At 37.1% G+C, this 23,505-nt stretch overlaps 1 protein-coding gene across 1 annotated transcript; it reads right to left on the bottom strand.

The window, feature by feature from the left end:
- Window positions 1-14,095: 14,095 nt before the first annotated feature.
- Window positions 14,096-20,151, bottom strand: LOC137713209 (calcium-dependent protein kinase 20-like). Its single transcript, XM_068452484.2, has 7 exons — window positions 19,038-20,151; window positions 17,265-17,408; window positions 17,017-17,169; window positions 16,117-16,232; window positions 15,192-15,359; window positions 14,586-14,810; window positions 14,096-14,473 (listed from the first exon to the last, which is right to left on the bottom strand). Exons 1-7 carry the CDS (start codon window positions 19,948-19,950, stop codon window positions 14,378-14,380), a joined length of 1,815 nt encoding a protein of 604 aa, XP_068308585.2. The 5' UTR covers window positions 19,951-20,151; the 3' UTR covers window positions 14,096-14,377.
- Between the last annotated feature and the right edge of the window lie 3,354 nt (window positions 20,152-23,505).

The following is a 23,505-nucleotide window of genomic DNA, read 5'->3' as shown; positions in this document are numbered from 1 at the left end:
TTTAAAGAGGGCACCAAATTCTTTTTGGTATTTTGCTCACAAACGGCTCACGTTTTTCCTTCTCAATATATATACAAATATAATTAATTTTAGAACATATGCTCGTACATTGTTGAAAAATTGTTGACGTAGTCATTGATTTCCCTTCTTTTTCCGATTTGTAAAGAGCTACTAATTTTTCTCTAAACTTTAATTTTAGTCAATTATTCCCTTAAACTTTTATAACATTGCTCAATCACTAATATAACATGTTGAGTTTTTTTTTAATATATGCTATATTATCTACATAAATATCATCAAGAATCGAATTTAAAATTTTTCACTTATTTACGTAAAACAACTTAAACTTGTAAGTTCAGATTTAAAATTTCCATTGTAATTGGCCGACTTTCCACAATTTTTGACCAATCAACTTTGAAAGGATAATTTCAATTTTTTTAGACACTGTTTTTTACTTATACGAAAGTTTTTGACAAAAGAAAAAAAGAAAAAAGAAAGACATATGAACGAAAAGCTAAACGGAGTAAGAAATAATAATACAGATTGCTATATCTTATCCCTTGGCATGCATACGCATTAGCTTGCAAAGAGAAATTCATGCTGTGTCAAGAAAACAAAAGAAAGAGGGAAACAATACACTCTTTCCAGACCATTGGATCGCTGCCATAGAGCAATGCAAGCATATAACTCAACCTTTATATTAACATTTAGTGGTAGTCACCCTTTTATATCTTAAATATAGAATAAATTCGTCACATCTAACGGTTAAAAAAAAAAGTGCTCATAAATTACGTAGATTACCATTGGTCTTACGTAGATCTCCATTTTCTCAATTGCTAAAATTACGTAGATTACCATTGGTCTTATAGTCTTTTGTCCAATTCAGATTATTACGAGTATCTTTTATTGGATGAATGGGTTATTACAAGTTTAGGCAATTGCATCTTTAGCTTGTTGGATAGGTTGTATTAGGCCAATGGTCTAAAGATAAAAACTTATATAGTATATATTGTGCACCACATCAACGAAAGAAAATACGAATATGAATTGGACAAGCCACAAATTTACACAAAATATCGACAGGATGACAAAAGTTCTCTTTTGGTGCTATACATGTTAGAATTTTCACGAATGCAACTTGGTCATTCAAAATCATTGAATTTGCTCTGTGGTTGTGGTCTTTGGCCAAATTTCAATATTCTCCCCACTGAAAGTATTAATCAGAGCAATCTGAATAGAACTGTAGGTAGCATCATCGAAATTATTTTGCCAAGCTGAGTAGGGATAATTCCTTATCCTAGTTGCTTCTTTATATCTTGATAAATGACAAAAAGGAAAGAAACAAAATTTGATACATGATACCCAATAATTTTCGTATAGAGTTCGAAGGGTATCGTAGTATTTAAGGGTGGAGGGTTTCAAGGGTTTCTACGACGGATCCTTGTCTTGAGAATCTTAGGATTCTGTGATCGTGACTGTTCATTATACATCGTGCGATCAGAAATTATTTCAAAATTTAAATTTTAAAATTGAATATAAATAATACTTAACAAAAATTGATCGCACGATGTACGATTAACGATCATGATCATAGAATCTCAAAGATCTCTAGAAAAATAATCTGACGAGTATCCTTTACCTCTATGATCCGGACCTTTTCCTCTATGATGGACCATTGGGTGATGGGTGAGCAGGAAATAGCTGGAGGTGTGAAGAAAAAGTAGCCCCCAAAAGGACAGTTTTGGTGGCTCCTGATGATAACGATTAAGGAAGGAGGTGATGGGTGTGCAAGAAATAGCTGGAGGTGTGAAGAAAAAGTAGCCCCCAAAAGGACGGTTTTGGTGGTTCCTGATGATAAGGATTAAGGGAGGAGGTCATTGCTGCGGTGCTTGTTCCAAATAGTTGGTCACCCTCGAATTCGATTGCTCCACCAAACCCTTGCCTTGTGGCAGTTGGGACCGTAAGATTACTGTCCTAATAATTAACCAGCTGCATGAATTTCATTTTATTCTAATCATGGATTATCCATTTTAGCAGGAAAATTCAATCAAATTAGAATGTTTTTGTGGTCAACTTATTATATAGTGTTCATCAAGTAACTATTTTAATAAGCTACTAATCATAATTTAAACTTATTAGACTATATATAGACACCTAATGGTATATAACGTATGGTTTGAGAATTAGTAATTGTTTTTAGGGTTTATGTGTACATGTATTACTGTTGAGGATGAATCTCACATTAATAGGAGAAAGGATCTTCGTAAATAGTACCAATTGGTTTTATGATGAAACCCCAACTTTCTTTATGGTATCAAAGCAAGTTGTCTCACGTGTCAAGCCTAATGACCACACGTGCTCCACGTCACCCCGTTTGTATTGTTCACGTGCTAGGCTTGAAAATTCGCTACACGTGGGGGCGTGTTGAGAATGAATTTCATATTGATGGAATAACAAACCTTCTATAAACTTATGAAAAGTAGGACTAATTCTCATATTGTCAATTTATTTTATGCTGCAACTTTAACTTTCTTCAATTAGTATTGTTTTTAGGGTTTCAACAAAGACGAAGGCACACACATGAAGATGGTTTTGGTGGGACTCAAGTGAAGGCAAGCAAAGGTAGAATAAGATAGTTCAATTATGTTATGCATCTTAGAATTTAGTTCGTGATATTCCAGGAAATAGAATAAGATCGTTGTGGATGTAAATTTTCGCCTTCTCCTTCTTGGACGAAAATACACCTGCAAAACAATTAAAACCTAAGGTCAAAGCCAAGAGCCTCACGGGCCCACGATGAATGGGGGGGGCTTTGGCCGAAGAACCTCCGATGCCAAAGTTAGAATTTGAGGGAGAAAGTGTTTAGAGAAATTTGGAGAATTTTGCAAGAGAATTGGACATATATTTTTGGAGAAATGAGGGGCTATATATAGGGGTGTGGCCAGCCCTATTTGGAGAAAAGGGGTCCGGCCACTTATGGTGGTTTTTGGCTGTAATTGCAAGATATTATGTCAAAATAATATCTTGCAATCAATAAGGAAATTAATTAGAAAATTAATCAATTAATTTGGAACTTGATCAATTAATTTTGGTAATTGATCATAATTTGAAAAGAATAAAGAGGGGCTACCTTGTTGGGGGTGGGGGTGGATTTGATGAGGATTGATGAAATAGGTTTTGAATAAATACCTATTTTGATCATCTTTGACCTTGATGGAGCCGTTATTATCTACTTATTGCACGCGGGAGTTCCGGTGTGCCTCTAGGGTAATTTCATCATTTTCACCCAAGAATCCATGTGTCGCCTCCATATTTTTCTCGATTGTTTTTTACTCCACAAATGCCCCCACACTTGATGGGCTGCTCCCAGGAAATGGCAGCATGTGTAGAGATCTCTAACTTTAATGCAGATTCTCACTTGAACTCGGAATTAGATTCTTCTAGGAAATGAAATAAATCACATCCAAATCCTATTTAAGCCTACCTTATGTAACACCCCGGCCCCGAAATATGTTTTATTTCGGAAAATAAGTATATTGGTGATAGGCCCGAACTAAACTCTTGTTTAGTTAACATACCATTAATCCTAATTAAACCCTTTAATTTCAGGAACCCTCATAATAAATTTATAACTAACAATTAATTATCAAAGCATATGGATAAAACTCAAGTTATTAACCCGAACTCCCTTCTCTTAGCACAATCGTTCAACAAAAGATTTACCTCGATTAATTAGCTACCACTTAACGTGTTTCTTTATTTATAAGCCTTGTTTCCATCCATGGTCCACAATCACAATTTCTATATCAAATGCACTATTTCCTTTCACACTTTGTCACCACCTTCCTTTATAGATCAAATCTCATTCTAATTATTTATCATCGAAGTATTTAATCTCACTTATTTTATGGCTGCATCTAACATCTCGTTAAACTGTCTACGTACCCTAAATAAGGATCAAGCCATTCGTAGTTCACATTTTCAAAAATGCAAACCAAACCCGAATATATTCATTTAGTCCAACATATACCACAATTGTATTGATATTTAAACCACAGCAATTAGGTCTCAGAAGTAATTATAAATAAAGAAACACGTTAAGTGGTAGCTAATTAATCGAGGTAAATCTTTTGTTGAACGATTGTGCTAAGAGAAGAGAGTTTGGGTTAATAACTTGAGTTTTATCCATATGCTTTGATAATTAATTGTTGGTTATGAATTTATTGTGAGGGTTCATGAAATTAAAGGGTTTAATGGGGATTAATGGTATGTTAACTAAACAAGAGTTTAGTTTGGGCCTATCACCAATATGCTTATTTTTTGAAATAAAACGTATTTCGGGGCCGGGTTGTTACACCTTAAGTAGGGGATTAAATCAACTTAAAGGGAAATTTTTTATCCCTATAAGGACGAGAGAAAACTATAGGATATTTGTTCCCCCTCCCTTAGCACTCTTTTTTGCTTGCCTATGCAAAGAACCGTCTTCCGTTGATTTTTTTGTCTTCTCTGCGCTGCATCGATGTAAGAAATACTTAATCCTCCTTGTCTTCTTCTTGGGTGGTGCTACCATGGGGCAACCGTTTGGATGGTGCGGCACATCGGCTGGCAGAGGCCAGGAGTCGGCTTGGCATGGGCCAAGGAGGTGGCGTGGCAGGGGCCATTACTTATGCTGCTCAGCTTAACTGAAGTCAAGGACTGGCTCGGCATGGGCCGAGGAAGTGGCATGGCATGGGCCACAGTTTGGGCTGCCACATCTAGGCTGCTTGCCAAAAACGAGGAAACTGCTTGAGTTTGATTTCTCAGCTGTCGTAGATGAAGTAATTAAGGATAGAGCTGCCAAGATCGAAGCTACTGAAGATGAAGTGTCGGATGAGCAAACTGTTGAGTGCAAATTGGTTGCTGCCCCCTAACCATTTGCTGCTTAGTTGGTCTTCAAGTATGCAATCTTTTGAGCTATGCGGCATTCTCGCATTGGAAATCTTACCCAGATGGGCGTCGGGGAATTAGTTTACCCATTCGCACTGAAAAGCAATTAGTTTACCCTCTTGAACTGGATAGTTTACCCAGATGGGTGTTGGGGAATTGGTTTACTCTCTCACACTAAAGATCAATTAGTTTATCCTCTCACACTGGAGAGCAGACCCATATGGGTGTCAGGGAATTGGTTTACCCTCTCGCACTGGAGAGCAATTAGTTTATTCTCTCTCTCGAGAGCAATTAGTTTATCTTCTCGCACTGGAGAGCAAACCCATATGGGTGTCGGGGAATTGGTTTACACTCGCACTGGATAGCAATTAGTTTATCCTCTCGCACTAGAGAGCATGGCCATATGGGTGTTGGGGAATTGGTTTTCCCTCTCGCACTAGAGAGTAATTAGTTTATCCTCTCGCACTAGAGAGCAGACCTAGATAGGTATCAGGGAATTAGTTTACCCTCTCGCACTGGAGAGCATGGAAGTCGTTATAGTGAGCACAGTTGAGTAGAGCTGGACAACTAAAATAATCCTTAGCGTGGGAGTCTTGTTCAATGATTTGCTTGAGACTTTGAACTGTTTGTGGAACCCGCGTAAAAGTGTACGTGGGAAGCGCGGTGAACTGCTCCCATACTTTTTTCAAGTATTGCACCATCGTTAGATGTTTTGTCTTATGCCCTTTTGAGGCTTAGTTGGTGATCAGCTGAGAATCTGAATAGATTGCAAGCTTTTTCACCGCTAAGGCATTCTCTAGCAATGGCTGCTAATAAAGTCTTGTCTTCTGCTCCGTCGTTGGATGCTTTGAAGTTTGAAGTGTCGTGGGCTTAGTCGACGCAAGCCACATGGCAAGATCAGTACGGCTGGGAGCCTTAGTGCAAGATCGGCACAGTTAAGAGCCACGGTGGCAAATCAAGGGTTGCCAGGAACGGTGGAGTAGGTAGGCACGACTGTGAGCGCAGAGCTAGGGCTGGCTTGGGTTAGGTTGTGCACAACATGAAGAATTGGACCACTAGGTCCGTGATGCTTGGCTACTGGTGATGTGCTGCTTCAGTATTGAATTACCTGGAGTGTTAAGAACAAACCTTGTTTTCGGTTCTTGGTAGTTGGGCTGGTGTGTCTTTTTGGTACTCATATACCCTCAATGCGCCATTAGGCTGAGCTGGTACGTTTGTCTGAACATAAGTAATATTTGTATCAGAAAATCTATGTAGGATAACCCCGTTTACTAATGAAAGGTGACCCAATTTTGTTGGTCATGTCTCATTGGAGAGCCTCGTCAGTAACTTCGTTGAACTGGAAATCATGCAATCGTTCGATCATGAACCTCTTAACTTATTCCTGAATTTTCCTTTAGCATGGCAGCAGAGCTTTCGGTTGCCCCCAATCGTGACCTGCTGGTCTAGGCTGCTCTTCCATGTGTTCAGCTCGTCTATGCCGCAGTTGCGTTGCATGTGGTATGTTCCTAACAAGTGAGCGAATTTCTCGCAGGCTACCGATTGAACTTGAACCGGATTGAGTGATTGCTTCTCTCTATCTGTGGTGCTACCTATTCCGATGTGAGGTGGATGACACTCCTTGCAGGCCTAGCCGCAAATGAACACTTCGCTTGGAAGGTTACTCATGTTGATTATCGGAGTGTGGCCCTAACCGTGAATGTATGCTCGTCTGTGGGCCTAGCCGAGAGTGCATGCTCCTCCACGTGCTAAGACGAGAGTATACGCTATCTCGAGAGCCCAGCCGAAAATGTACATTGCCCGAACGCTCAGTTCGTGGCTGGTCGATGAGCTACTTGCCGAGACGCTGTTGAAGAAGTTCGTCGTCTGCCTTTGTCCTACTACAAGAAACCTTGTCTAAGGCACGTTGCAAAAGTTGATTCACCAAGGTTGTCTACTGTACGATGGGGCTTGTCAACTCTATTACTTGTCGAGACAAGTGTTGTTCGCCATTTGGGTTGCAAGAGCTTAGACGGAATGCGTTTCCTTAAGTAGTGGAAGTGTGGTAGACTTCAAGAGAGAGATTTGAGTTGGGAAATATCAAATCTGTAGAAAAATAGGGTGAAAATGCCTCCGATTTAATCGTTAGCCTAGAAATTTGAAGCGAGGACGGTTGAACCGGTCTTGGACCAGCCTGGGTTACTTAGGACACACGAAAGTGGGCTAGGCCACGGAAGTGGGTTCGATCTCGAATTGGGTCGTATGAGCGGGTCAGATCGCTAGAGCAGGTCGGGCCACTAGCGTGGGTTGCCCCACGTGCTGTGCACCTGGGCGCTGGGCCTGTTTGCTTCTAGACGCTGCTTGGGACGGCTGCTGTGCAGCGCGGGCCTGGGCCAAGCCTTGCAAAATGGCCTAGGCCTGGGCTTGGCGTTGCTCCGTGGTGTGGGCCTGGGCATGCTAGGCTTCAGCTGCTGGCGTCTGGGCCTAAGCTGCTGAAGTGACAACAAGCTGGGCTGCCTTCAAGGCTTGCTCCTTTTAGGCCGTGGCCTGCTCAATCTGGGATGGCTGCCTTGTGGCATAGGCTTGGGCCTATTGTTGCGAGGTGGCCTGCTCACAATGGGTGTGGATCTCGTCATGGGTGGCCATGGTGGTTGCTGTCATGGTGGCTGATACAGTGACACCCCGTGGTGGTGGTGCCGCTCCATTTGTCTTTGTGTTGAGCCTTGTGGATTGTCATGGTCTCAATTCTTAAACGTTGGAATTTTCGTTCGTCGTGGTTTCTGAGTTTCTAATCATTGTACTTTTCTTTTACATTTTATCAAAGAATTTTTATAAATAAAAATTCTAAGAATAAGAACATACGAAAAATCTACAAATGAATAAGAAGACGAAAAACCTTGAATGCGAGAGTCTTCTATGAGTGTGTAAATCAAGACTCTCAATGAAAGCATCAATTTGTGGATGCAAATTTCCGCCTTCTCCTTCTTGGACGAAAATGCACCTGCAAAACAATTAACACCTAAGGCCAAGGCCAAGAGTCTCGCGCGCCCACGATGAATGAGGGGCTTTGGCTAAAGAACCTCGGATGCCAAAGTTAGAATTTGAGGGAGAAAATGTTCAGAGAAATTTGAAGAATTTTGTAAGAGAATTGGACTTAGGTATTTGGAGAAATGAGGGGGGGAGGGGGGGCTGGGCTATATATAGAGGTGTGGCCAACCCTATTTGGAGAAAAGGGGTCCGGCCACTTATGGTGGTTTTTTGCTCTAATTGCAAGATATTATGTCAAAATAATATCTTGTAATCAATTAGGAAATTAATCAATTAATTTTGGTAATTAATCCTAATTTGAAAAGAATAAATATGGGTTACCTTGTGGGGAGGATTTGATAAGGAATGATGAAATAGATTTTGAATAAATACTTATTTTGATCACCTTTGACATTGATTAATCCGTTATTGTCTACTTCTTGCGCGTAGGAGTTCCTGTGTGCCTCGAGAGTAATTTCATCTTTTTCAACCAAGAATTCACATGTCGCCTCCATATTTTTCTCGATTATTTTTTACTCCACAGTCATCTAAACTAATAATATTTTGTGGTTGGTTTAAAATTAATTTATGGTATAATACTGATTCAAGAAATAAAGTTACAAGATTTTTAACTTCATAGCAGTGTGGATGAAAATTATTCTGTCAGTATAGAGTTGTAATTTTGAATATAATCATTTCAACGACAACTTGTGAAGGTTGTTCTAGCTATACTAATATACATAATTCTTGATTAATAAGACCGAGATGTTTTTTTTTTTTTGTTTCTTTTGAATAACAAGACCGAGATGTTTGATATTAATGATTATCACTAAAAAGAGATTATACTCCTACTGTATCACACTAAGTTTTGTGTTCAACTCTACCTCACAATATTGCTCTGTAGTACTGGAAAATACTAAGGGTTTGTTTGGTATCCTATTTAAAAAAATTTATAATTTCTCAAAACATTTCTTAAGAATTTTTCTTGAAAACAGTTTTCTTTAAGACTTAAAAACTTGTTTAGTATACGATTTAAAATTTTTAAATCTTATAACTTAAACTGGACAAAGAGAACTAAAAAAAAGGAGCCGAGAGAGAAAAATGAGAGAGGATAAAAGAAAAAAATAGATGATTAGAGAAAAGAGAAAGAAGTGAGAGGATCAGAGGAGATAGAGAGGAAGATGAATGAGATAAAGAACCAAGAGAATGAAGAGAGCAAATTGGAAGAGAGACGAAAAATGTAATAAGGGGGAGAGAGAAAGAAGAAAAGAGAGATAAATTTGGAGTGTGGGGGAGGAGAGAGAGAAAATAAATGAGTGAGTTTAAGTTTAAAAACTCTAAAAAGTCACTTTTTGTATTTTTAGATAATAGACTATATTTTTGAGTTAGTCTTGAGTTTAGTTTTTGAAAATAGTCATACCAAACAAGTTTTTAAAGCTAAACTTGAAAATTATCTTTGAATTTAAAAGTTGGATTCAATAAAAGTACCAAACATATTCTAAATGATCTCCACCTGGAATACGTTACCTAATTTTCTCCTTTTCAAAATAACAACAAAAACAGAAAGGGAAAAATCTGTTGAAGCTTTTTGCCTCCACATCGCAAATCCGAAGGCCGGTGCCGTCCTTGAGAGGGAAAGGCATGCGACAAAGACGTGACCGTAAGGGATAGACAGCCAGTTTTAGCCTTTAGGTCGAGAGACCGTGCTAAACCCTAAAGAGATCGTCGCAAGACGCACGTTTTAGCTAGCCGTCCTTCCCTTGCCACGTGTAGGGCCACGAATTGCTTTCTTACAATTCATATCGACTTGACGGCAGTGGAGTCACCACCACAATTGCCATGACACGTTAGCTGATCAAGTTGATCCCAAGCAGCTGCCCTATGCTGCTTCCACGTGGATCTCAAGATCACGTATCTGATAGCATAGTAATTCACTAATGCAGACCATACACAAGCAATAAAGGTTGAATCCTCCTTTCCGTGTGAAAAGAGAGCCAGCACAGAAGGAATTGGACGGGAGAAAAAAGGTGAACACGGCGGAACGTAACAGACCTCGGAGAATTCTCTTTTTTACGAAAATATATTATCCATCCTCTTATCTTATCAAATACGATGTTAAACAAAATTAGATACGCGCACTAATAAATTAAATAGACAATATTAAAAAAAATTCATGAATATTAATTACAATAAATTTCTTAATTTAGAATTGAATTTACACCTCGCTTTCTGCTTATCTTTTTAAATATTCAAACGGTCATAAGCTTAAAACGTGAAGAAAGCTTTGTATTATGGATAGGAAGAAAGATTTAGCAATTATGAACCCATAAAAGTATACAAATGACCTCCATTATTTAGTAGAAGTGGAATGCCCCAAACCCTAGTGGAAGAAAATGGTGGAATAGGCAACATAATTGGGGTAGAAGTGGCTATGGCACTATAACTAGCGATGGGTATTGGTTTCTAATTAAAGTGATCCAAACCGAGTCTCAAATTCCAACATGTAGACCACTTCGATCCATTAAGACAATACAAAGGTTTTCACATCATTTGTTGGACCCACCCACTACAGGAGGAAAAGGGCCGAATTTAAGTTAAGGTGACACACTTGCGTTCTATAATTGCAATCTTAGACTATTAGTTCCACTGAAGAAACTTCTTTGAGCAAAGGGTTTGACAGATACCCTTTAGCTAAGAAAATTTGGTACGTGTTCAGATAATACATTTCACGTGATTTATTATATTACGTGTTGTATATATTGTATGAATGAGCAATATAGTTGATATGTCTTACTTTTAGAGTATGTTAATAAAAAAACAAATACTCATGTTATAATTTTAGTTGAACAATATTACTTGACGGTGTTCTTTGTGTATATTGAATAATCTCTCCCTATAATCAAACCAAAAGTTATTAATATATCACTAAAATGTATTGCAGATTCATGTCCTCTGCTATTTAAAATTGAACATCCACTTTGAGAGGGTACAAGTAGTAATACTTCATATTCACATAGAGAAAGAGAATTAAAAACAAATGAAGTCTAGACAATTATTTGACTTTAGCCTTGCATAATACAAAAACAAAAACAAAACACACGTATAAGCATCTTATGCATGGTGCCCACGATAACGTGGGAGCGACCAGGGAAAAAGTTATATTGGACAGAGACCTTCATCCACCAGCCTGTTTCTTTCTTGCTATCATCTGTTCTATCTTTAAGAGGAGGAAATTAGTGTAAAAACGAAAATTATTAAGTGGTCCAAATAATACAGAGGAGGAATTGACAGCAGGAAATAAAGGGTGTCAAATGGTAGGGAGTCTAGGGACTTGCAGCTTTCGTTCGTTTTCTTCTCTCATTTTCATCCCCTGAAAAAAGAGGCTTTGAAAGTGAAGGTTGAATTAAAAGGCTGGTGTGATTTAAAGTTTTTAGAAAGTTCATCAAAAGATGTACATGTAATGGAAAAAGATGGTGTGCGGTAGGTCAAGGATCATGTGCTTCGGGCTATTGATATCAAACCAAAATTTTAAAAATAATTAAAAACAAAAGAGAAATAACAAGTATCCTAGGTTGAATCTTTTGCTGGGAAATAATTTAAGGGGCTTATCACTTGCGGTCCTATTTACTCATTTACTGCAGAACTTAAGGAGCTTGTAAGGAGACGTCAATTTTTTCTACACTTGTAAAGAGTTGTCAATTTATTCACTGAATTTTAATCTTAACCGATTATCCCCTGAATTTTTATAATTGGTTAATTTTCCTCCTAAACTTTAATTTTAGCCAATTGTCGTCCTAAACTTTTATAATTGACCAATTTTCCTTTCAACTTTAATTTTAGTTGATTACATGGCTTCCGTAAACGTTCATGAGAGTAATCGGCTAAAATAGCCAATTATAAAAGTTCATAAAGGTAATCGGCTAAAATTAAAATTTTGGAGAAATTGGCCAATTATAAAAATTTAAGGAGTAATTTGCTAAAATTTGAGAGAAAACCCTTGTTATTTGTAAAAATACTACTCAAAGTTTCAAACTATACTTATTCTTGACAACTAGGAGATGTCGGTTTTCTCCTTTATTTATTTATTTATTTTGAAAATGCTACGTACTCAAACTATCCTAATAATGTTGGTTTTCGTCTAGTAGTATATATGGGGACACAACCAAGTGACCATCAAAGAATTTATGAATTTCGTTTTCTTCTGTTTTGTAGCAATTAAGAACACTGTCATTTTAGCAAAGGGCTTGTAACTCAGTTAAGCAAATTACACATGAAGTCTTGAGTTCAAGGCTCGCATTCCAGACTAATACATCGCTTGTATGAGAAAATTAGACTACCAAATTTGGGGTTGAATCCTTGCCAATTTGGTTTACTAGGTGAATTAGGGATTTGCTTAATTAAGTATGCATCTGTCTAACAACATAAGTCGAAAGTATAAAACATTTTCTTAACCAAAAAACACTACAAATTTTGAACTTTAATGGAAAGGGTATTCATTAATTTCTTTAATCATTTGAATAAGAAATTACTGCATACAATGAATGCATACGGTTCGCTGTTTGGTCTACATGATCGGATAGAATATGACAGTGAAGTATATAGCCATTGTCTGGAAAAGCCCGTACAAACTGAATCGGCCTCTTGAAACTCGATAAGCGTGTGGTTCTCTTCCCCTGTTTGTAGGATATATCACATTCACATGGTTCCATTTCAAGCATTCTGGCCAACAGCTATGGCTGGTCCATTAGACAAATTAGATTGTTCAGTACGTGCTCTCTCGGCCCTATATCACATTATCACTATTGTGGGATGTGGACATTCCACTCTCTCAGTTCCACTGGCATATATGCATAGATACAAGGGTGCATCAAATATTAGGGATAACTTTACCTTTTACCAACAAATTAAATCAACTCCAGATTCATTTTTACACCAAATACATACGTGAAAATTGAAATGTGGTATAAAGAAGCAGCATACGACATACAGGGTCTTACTTTCCAGTACTCCACGATGATCAAGGGCGGTTTTGGTGATGAGCAAGTGGAGCGACCGCACAAGATTGAACTTTATAGGGTCTCCAAGATTTTCAATGCACAAATATTTGTTAAATTTGATATTTAAGAATAACAAAATATGTATTGATGGTTATGGCGTCAATGCAAAAGATAAATTCTAGTATTTGAATGTGAGAGGCCCCATTCGTGACTACGTACTACTTAAATGTTAACCGTGGCTGCTAGTCCTGCACCCCTGCTAATGGACTATTATATATACTTGTACATCTCTGTACGTGTGTTTAGCATATGCAAGCTGATTCATATGTAGGAAGATGACAATTAAGCTTATATCATGTTGATGCATACAACTCTTGTTCAAGGACTCGTCGTATCGTACACGGTGGCTGCATCAAATATAAGCATGTCGATGCATACAACTCTCAAGGACTCGCCGTAGCGCACACGGTGACTGCATCAAATTTAAAGGACGACGATGCATGCATCTTGAATTACAACTTCCTTCTTTGGAAAAGTTTACATTTACCTCCGAAAACGATCTGCGAGACCGACTAGTCCACATACTAGCGTTTGTGGTTAGAATTAACGAAACATGAGTTTTACATACTACGTCAGCATGACAAGTGTGATGTATGATATAGACGGGCGCATCCAATAGAATTTTTTAACATAAGCTAAGCCATGAACTTAAACCCCCAAATCGACGCGTTTAAGAGAGAAAAAAGGTATCATGCCGAATCGTGAGGACGAGGAATATGCTGAATATCCTCTCTTAAAACGAATGTATGCACCCTCTCCCGCAAATATCCATACATAATCTCACTATCATATGATGGATTGTACAACATGAAAAATCGATGGTAGGCATTGCCTGTTATAGCTTAACGAACGAATCGTTACGCTAATGGTCATCTGATCTAGTGACATCTAACCACTACTTGGTTCAAGGATATGTGTTCGTCATGGATAAATTTCCGGTGTATGAAAAAATGAAGATTAATGGGTGTAAATGGATGATGCACGATACCCAGTGATTCATGAGTTCCGAAATCTCTTTTTCTGATCAAACGGAGTTTGGAAAACTGAAAAATATGTTGGAATTAAGGGCATAAGCGAACAAGTACAAGGAAACATGGATTCAATTACAAAAATAGCTTCAAGAACAAATGACTTGCAGTCATTTCAAAAGTGAAAATACTTCATACAAAACTAAATGGTAAATACAAAATGAAAGCACTAGAAAGAACAGGGCCCTAACACTCTCTCACCCCCTGAAATCTGGCTGATCTCTACATCAGTATGCATCTCTATTTCTGTTAATTTTTCTTAAGAAGCAAATATTAGTACATATTGACTATATGGACTGTGTTGTTGACTAGACATAACATCAGGTATTAATGCTTGAGGACTTCCTCGAATTCGAATACTCATGCTACCTTTCTACTCATGTTACTTTGTAACCCCTTGCCGAAACCTGTGTCCTGCATCATAGCGACAAACTCGCTATAATCAATGCGCCCGTCCTGAAAAGTTTAAAGGTAAATTATCATGAACAATTTTGTATCCATAAGAATTTCAAATGAAGAAAAGGAGAAAGAAAAGCAAGCATGCATTTTGGCAGGGAAGTCGAATTACATTATCCTGGTCAACTTCACGTATTATGTCATCTAAATGAACATCTTCTAAGCCAAACTTCTCACAGGCCTGTTGCAGCTCATCTCGAGTAATGTGCCCACTTCCATCTGTGTCAAAGTACGAGAATGCTGCATACAGGTGATCCTCCTTCTGGACCTTGTTCAGGTGGAGCATTGCTGCTATGAATTCACCGTAGTCTATGGTACCACTGTTGTCCACATCCGCCTGCAAATTTTATTATAAGAAAAGGAAACCCTTCATCAATCAGGAAACAAAAAACGGTTGCTGATCTTGCAACTGACATCACTTTATCGTTTATCTATACTATTGACGACAAAACTCCATCAATTGTAACGCAAGAAAACATGATTTGGCCTCTCTTAAACTAAGAAATCGATAAATTCAAAACTAAGGATAATATGGTAATCAAAAGCCAACTTTCTTTATCGCAGACCCTACTTTTTCCCTTCTTATAACTTCCATTACACTCCACAGGCATAGGATAGCATGTGTGTAATTAAATCCATCAGGACAAGGAAAACTATATTTTTGGTATTCTACAAGACTACAAAAAGTTCTCTATATGGATCAAAAACTAGCACTTACCGCTTGCATTAACCAACTGATTTCAGAATCCTTGAGGTCTGCACCCACTCTTTCCAAACCATTCTTCAGTTCCTCAAGGGTGATATGCCCACTATTATCTGCGTCTATCATCCTGAACATTTCTTTCAGGCCTGCAATTTCCTCTTCAGACAGGCTTTCTGCAATGACCTACGAAACAAGCATAGATGGGTAAGTCATACCCGAACAAAAGAACCAGTCATCCCAACAAGTCTTCAAGCAGTAATATTGGCCTACCATTGATGATATCAAACTTGTTTACTTCTTCATATTATAAATAGGGTGGTGCTATTCACACACCTCTTTTTACCTTCCACACACCCTTCTCAATTTCCGGCAGTCAGGTCGGAATTATTTGAACAAGATCAACGGACACAAATTAACATGGGATGTGTGGGTGGTAAAAAAGGGTGTGTGGATAGCCCCACCCTATAAATATAATCTACACAAACAACCGAAGATTACTTCACTTACAAGAAAACTTTTAAGAAGATCTTTCTTTTGCAGTTGTTTTAAATACAGAATTGCATAATTAAAATATTACTATCGCAGAATTTTATTGACATTGTCGTAACCATGCAAACCCGACCTGTAAAATCCTTCAGTATATGTTCGGCCAAGGGATTTGCAAGTACCAAGGAATTTAAGCTAAATTAGTTAGAAATTAATGCACTACAAAAGATTAGGAGGAGGGATTTGAAACAAGTAGACTGTATACACAATGCATTAAGATGGATTTGCAAATGACTACTTGAAAGGAGTCATTTGTAAGTCCCATGCCTACGCTTTGTAATGATGCAATCAATGGTACATTTCTAACTAACTTATTCCAAATCCCTTGGTACTTGCAAAGCCCTCATCCAAACAAAACCGTAAGGTTCTAAAACTTAAGGATGAGTATACTCACCCTGATGGCAATTTTCTTGAGTTTATTCATCGCGGAGAATTGCTTCAAACGAGTTAGGACAGCAGAATCAAGAGGTTTATCAGGAGCAACGCCATCTACCTGAACCCATGGGTGGCCTGCAAGGACAAAAGTGCTACTTAATGCAATGCAATGGTTCATGATAGAAGAAATGCGAAAACATGTAAGGATCAAACAGTTTGAATAGAAAACTGACTCCCAGATCAATAATTTACCTTCAATTCTAAGTTCAATTATCAATTCATTGATATGCGCAAAACAGTAGAATCTATAAGCATGATATTCAAGCACCAAAGCGCAAGTGAACTTCAAAAAGCCTATTTAACTTCGAACTATGAAGTACACTTTGAAATTATCCAATTAATCACTGGACCAACACATGCTTCTAATTTGAAAAGTTTACAACCTATCACGAATTAAGTCCTTAGTTCTTGTGACAGGTTTGAAAAGAGAAATCCAGTTGGGATAAGAGCTCGTTTGGAAGTGTTTTTGAAATGACTGAAAACGCTTTTAGAAACAATGATTTTGGGAGTGCTTCCTCTTTTCCAAGATTCACTTGCATTTTTACTATGGATTGGTTCCAAAAACATTTTATCAAAAGTGTTTTCAGTCATTTTAAAAACACTTACAAACGAACCCTAAGTGTAATAATTAGCCCACTTATATTTTACCCTTCTTTCTTAATCAAATTCTAAACCACTTTCCACTGTAGTTTCTGAGATTTTGAATTGTTCACACTTAATAATGCTCCATACTGAACCATCTAATTACATAGATTGATGCTTAAGAGACGCTTTCTGAAAAATAATCCAATAATAGCATGATATAATGGAGCTTTTAGGTTGCAACAAAGTTAAAAATTTGCAGAGAAAATTTACTCACAAAGAACTTCATGGGCCGTTAGCCGCTTTTTTGGGTCCCTCACAAGCATTCTCCGAACCAAATCCTTAGCGCTTTCAGATATGCTGGGCCACGGTTCTGATATGAAATCGAGTTCGCCTTTTAATACCTGCTCAAATATACCGTGCTCCGTTTCTGATCAAGAACATCAGAAGAAAACTAGAGATTAGATGTAACTTTTATATGAAATTTAATGAGTACTCAATACAACAAAGCCATGATATTCCCACCATCCCAGAAAGGGGGCACTCCACTGAGTAAGATATAAATGATCACACCAGCACTCCAAACATCACATTCTAGACCATAGTGCTTCCGTAGTACTTCTGGCGCCACGTAGTAAGGGCTCCCAACAACATCAGTGAATGTTTCTCCTGGGAAGATGGGTTTTTGTTATAATTCAGATTTTGAAAGAATTCAATCTAACAATGTGAAGTAGATCAAATAAGTTCGAATGAGCAAAGACGACATTCAGACAGCATGCTGGCTTTAGAAAAACATATCATTTACAACAGAGATTTACTGGAAACTTAAAAACGTACTGATTTGCAGGAGCTATGGGGCAAGGGAAGGAAACAATACATTTGAAATGGTTATCAAATGCACGGTTATTCGAAGCATTAACTAAAAATTATATCCTTTTTTCTGAAGGAATTTTTCGCGTAAATAGTTAATGTGTATTATATCGTATCCTTTGTGCTCTTCACAGTATTTTGAAAAGAGCCAAAAGGGGTGCAAGCAAACTACACAAGCAACATGAGTTATCTAACACCCCATGTACATAATTGTAAATGAAATGAAAACGGAAAGCCGACTATCAAAAGAAAATGAACAAATAGTATTTCTTTACCCCCTCTAGCTAGCATAGTTCCGCACAAATAACCGTTGCAATAGTTTCATATCTTTCATATTCAAATCCTTGCTTTTAACATATTTATTCAAAAATTAAATAAACTCTGCCCAGATACATGAAAAACTCCTCATAGCATTAAGATAAAACCGAAAGGTTAGCCACAAAATTCTTGACAAAAAAAAAAGCCACAAACTTATGACGAGTTTGTGTGACGAGTTATTAAACGGAGGGCAAACTTATGACACATGGTGTCCATATTACTCTTACAAAGTGTCGTACGGGCTATAGGCAGGAGCAACTCAAACAAACTTGTGAATTCTTGAAACTTTGAAGTGTGACTTCAAAAAACAAAGAAAGCAAATTCTACCGTAAAAATCAACCTGAGACATTCACTAGAATCACTACAATTAATTTCAATCCATTACAAAAGTGAGCAATTTCACATCAAAGAATACCAAAAATCATTGACCTTTCAAGCTTCAACAATGATGAAGTTAATTATTCATACTCATATATTACTTAAGGCTATTTTTATCTCTAAAGCAGTTAAAACAATTGATCACCCTCCTCCACCACACACCCCAACCCTTAACCACTTTGATATCTACCCTGCCATCACCTTTCACACACTTACCTCTCCCAGTATATCCCCATCTACACACCTCTTTTTTCCTCTCATCAGATTCTCATCTAAGATCTCACACATGCAAAGAAAGTTTGCTTATATATAGATAATATATTTTCACACTTATGGTCGACTACTTTTCACTTCATGAACATGAGACCTAACATCACAATCGTAAATATTCAACATATTAAAGCAAGGAAGGCAGGTTCCTTTTCTGTAATTATTTAGAAGCAACAATTCAGAGAAAAATGATCAAGCCAGCATATTCAGTTCCGCATAACTACCATTTCAATCTAGAAGTATAAAATCGAAAATCCTACACTCATCAAAGTAAACGAATGATATGGGAAGAAATAGTAAGAGAATTCTACCAAAAACCAATTAAATACCAGCTCAAGAATGAATCAAAAGCAAATATCTTATTTCACAGGTTTATGACAATTTAGGGTCAATAATCTTTGCACCTAATTTGTTCCATATGGGTTCCAGATACAAATCTAATCCATAAATGTGATATTATACCTGGCCTAAAGAACACAGAGAGCCCAAAATCTATTGTCTTAAGTGGTGCATCCTCTTTCTGGTTGACAAATAGAAAATTCTCTGGTTTCAAGTCCCGATGCATGACACCCAAAGAATGGCATGCTTCGAGGACACCAGCGATAACCCTTGCAAGCTTAGCTGCCCTTCTCTCTGTGTAATGCCCCCTTTGTACAATCCTATCGAAAAGCTCCCCACCTGCACACAGTTCCATTACAACATGAACTGCCACAGCATCCTCATAAGCGCTGACGATCTGTATCACATTGGGGTGACCTGCCAAGTGATGCATTATCTGAATTTCCCTCCTAACATCCTCCACGTCTTCTTGTGTTGTCAATTTCCTCTTTGCAATGGACTTGCAAGCAAACTCTTTATTCGTTTCCTTCTCCACACAGAGAAATGTCGTCCCAAATTGCCCTTGTCCAAGCTTCCTGCCCAAGCTATAAACATCCTTTATATTCCCAGTCTTTCTTCCCAACACCGATTCTACTTGCAGTCCAACGCTCGAAATCCTCTTCATATGAGCAGGTTTCTTCGATTTGTCAGCATCCTGAGGAGGCTTACTCACCTCCTCCCTAACCTCCGGCTTATTAGGTTTTTCAGGTTCTGCTTTTTTATGTGGATCATTACCGATTTTCACAGCTGGAGGCGGTGTGCTTTGGACCGGATTAGGAGGAATCTCAATAGCTTTAGAAACCTGATGATCAAGTGCTTTATTCCCTTCAGAACCTCCTTTAGATGAATCATGATTTGAACTTGGACCACTTTTGTTACTATTTCCTTCATTGGGAGGAGGAAGCCTGTTTTCCGGCGGCTGGTTTCGCCAAATAGCGACAGTAAAAGATTGAAAGAAACCCTTACCAAGATTTGGTCCTACACATGTGTTCCCCATCAAATAATAAAAACACCAATCTCAGGTCTTTCTATTAATTTCAACATCCAAATCAATCTTCTTCTTCAGTCCCATTAACTACAATAATAAGCAATCCAATCAAGTCCCTACTTCTGCAGGTCAGATCAGGGACCTGAACAAACCCTAGCTCGATTCTTTGCGCCCAACAGCATATGACTGGAAACCGTAATTGCACCTTGTTCTATTCAAAACTTTCAAAATTCGATTTTTCACTTAAAAATTCAATGACAAAAATGAGAAATTTGCGTCCGAAAACGAATTGAGAGGCGCAAAATTGCGAGATACATCATGGAAATCAACTATGATAAAATGAATAAAAATTTCTTCCAAAAATCGGAAAAATTACAATAAAATGGGAGTATTTATCAAATATAACAAAAAATTAACCCTTAATTTCAAAAATGTCATTTTTTATAAAATCTTTCAAATATATTCAAAATTCCACCTAAATAAACACAAATACCCTTCACATTTAATAATCAAATAAATTAAAAGCTTTTTAGCCAAAATGATTCGTGACATTGACATAACTCCTTAATCTGGTGCTTAACAATTAATGATAATCAATAGTAATGTTCTTGAATTTGTCTATCATGAATCATTTTTGTCTTTCTTTGAATTTGTACATCTTGATCATTTTAGTTTTTTCGTGAAAAATATGTCAATTGCTCTGTTAGTGTGATGATGTGGTGCCACGTGGGTCTCACAAATACAATCATATAAAGACATGTGGATTAACTTTAAAAACTATTTTTATATTTAAAACTAAAAATGATATTAGTAAGAAAAAAAGTGTTGAAGGCATGATTGAAATTATGTTGCTCCCACTTGCGGTGACCACGACGGCGCTCAATGTCTGTGATGAGGGGGTTGAAGGGGATATGGTTGTGGTGGTGGAGTGTAGAAGCAAAGGTGAAGTTGGACAGGAGCTTGAGGTAACAGTAGCTAAAAAACCTTTAATTTATTTAATTGCTAAATTTGAGGGTATTTGTGTCTATTTAAGTGGATTTTGGATATATTTAAAAGTTTTTATAAAAAGCGACATTTTTAAAATTAAGAGTTAATTTCTGTCTATATTTGATAAATACTCATAAAAGAGTTGAGGAATACAAATGAAATTTGGAAAATTAAAACAAAAAAGAATAAGATTACTGTCCAGAAAAATGTACGGAGAACAAATTTCAATTGCAAACAAGAATAAGGGTTTTTTAGATAATGATCCTTGCAACTCTTATTTTCTGGACAAAAACCGACCTAGTTATAAACTTCCAAATAAAACCCAAATTTGAAAATGACTACCAAGTAGAAAAATAATTGACCTATTATTACAAGATATTTATAGCTTATACCACAATATTCAAAATAAATTAATAAATGTAATTACTCGCCTTAATTACAATGAACAAATAATATATATATATATATATATGCACGTTCAAATGTATATAGTACTACCATAAGCTCAAGATATATATATATATGCACTGCTAATTAATCTACCTATATGTAAATTTATGATGAGCAACTAACATATAGTTTATAGGCAAATTGATGTTGAATCAAATAACATTCTTTTATTTAGCAGGTAATATATTTTCCATGTATTATTATACATATATTGGACACATTTTATTATTATAAAATATATGTACAAATAATAGGTAAATTAATTTTGAGCCAAATAAAATTTCTTTATTTTGTAAGTAAATTAATTTTGAATCAAATAAAAGGGACGCCATGTCCATGTTCCGCATGTAGAGAGAGATTGTGATCGACGCTACAAATGCATACTTACGTGTTCAACTCGTACAGAATAATAGACAACAATACAATAATTATATAAGAGTAATGTTAGGTAAACAAAAAATTTTAAATTAAATTTGCAAATCAAATGATGTAATTATAAATGATTAGATTATTAGCAAAGTGTCAATTAACGTCCTTGTTTTTTATTGGTGACACATTATTTTGTTTACAAATTTAGTTTTCCTACCATTACCCCATCATATAATGATACAGTAGAGAATAAATTAGCATAAAATTCGCCACGAGAATTAAATATCAAACCTACAAGTAAAGGCAAATATCATTAGATTGTATGTGAAGTGGCCGTACAATAATCAAATTTTAATCATTATTATAGGCATTATTAATTCCTAGGGTGGAGGGTAATGGAGAGATTTTTAGTGTACCGATTACATGATGTGGTACACAAATGTCACAAAATAATTAGTTGGACACTTGGATAAAAATCTTTCAATCAATTATTTTATGACACTTAATGTACCGGCTTGTGTTTTCGGTACACTGAAAATATTGTTGAGGATAATGAGGGGTCCGAAGTAATTAACAAAAACATATAGTAAACTAATGAATAAATATCTCACTGATTTCTTTTTATATAAAAACACTTGATGAAATTTTTTTTAATCATAAAGAAAAAAAAAATTATCCTAAATTCATTCTTTAATAATCTCAAGCTAAAATTTTAACTCAAAATTATTGAAATAAAAAAAAATTAAAAAAAAACTATTTCTAGATTAAAATCTAAATTTTCAGAGTTAAAATTTGTATGTTTTAACCTAAGAATTGAAGATGATCTTAAGGAGTTAACCAGCAAAATTTGATTTTTAGATGAGTTAAAACTTAATGAGATTCGAATTCAGTGATGTTACTAGTGTATATATTTACACCATCTTTGAATTAAAACTTATGACTAAAATATTACATTTTTGTTGCATTAATCTTCCTCCCTCTCTATCTTCCCTTGGTTCTTCCCTGTTTCTCAACAAAAAATATTACATAATTTTTAGGGTAAATTACACTTTACCACCTCAGGTTTGAGGTGTATTACAATGTCACATCCCGGCCCGGGACGGATCACTTCTCGGGTCCGCTCCACCACCGTAGCACGATATTGTCCGCTTTGGGCTTACCATTCCCTCACGGTTTTGTTTTTGGGAACTCACGAGCAACTTCCCAGTGGGTCACCCATCATGGGATTGCTCTAGCCCCCTTCTCGCTTAACTTCGGAGTTCCTACGGAACCCGAAGCCAGTGAGCTCCCAAAATGCATCGTGCTAGGTAGGGATGAGAATATACATATAAGGATCACTCCCCTGAGCGATGTGGGATGTCACAATCCACCCCCCTTAGGGGGCCGACGTCCTCGTCGGCACACACGCGACCAGGGTTAGGCTCTGATACCAATTTGTCATATCCCGGCCCGGGCGGGACCATATCCCAAGCCCGACTCCACCATCGTAGCACGATATTGTCCGCTTTGGGCGTACCATTCCCTCACGGTTTTGTTTTTGGGAACTCACGAGCAACTTCCCAGTGGGTCACCCATCATGGGATTGCTTTAGCCCCCTTCTCGCTTAACTTCGGAGTTCCTACGGAACCCGAAGCCAGTGAGCTCCCAAAAGGCCTCGTGCTAGGTAGGGATGGGAATATACATATAAGGATCACTCCCCTGGGCGATGTGGGATGTCACATACAACCTCATACAACATTTTTTAAAAATTTCACTTTC

Source organism: Pyrus communis, chromosome 14 (genome assembly GCF_041283825.1).
Source record: "Pyrus communis isolate YQ-2024b chromosome 14, ASM4128382v1, whole genome shotgun sequence".
Lineage (NCBI taxonomy): Eukaryota > Viridiplantae > Streptophyta > Magnoliopsida > Rosales > Rosaceae > Pyrus > Pyrus communis.
This window is presented reverse-complemented; position numbering and strand designations above follow the sequence as displayed.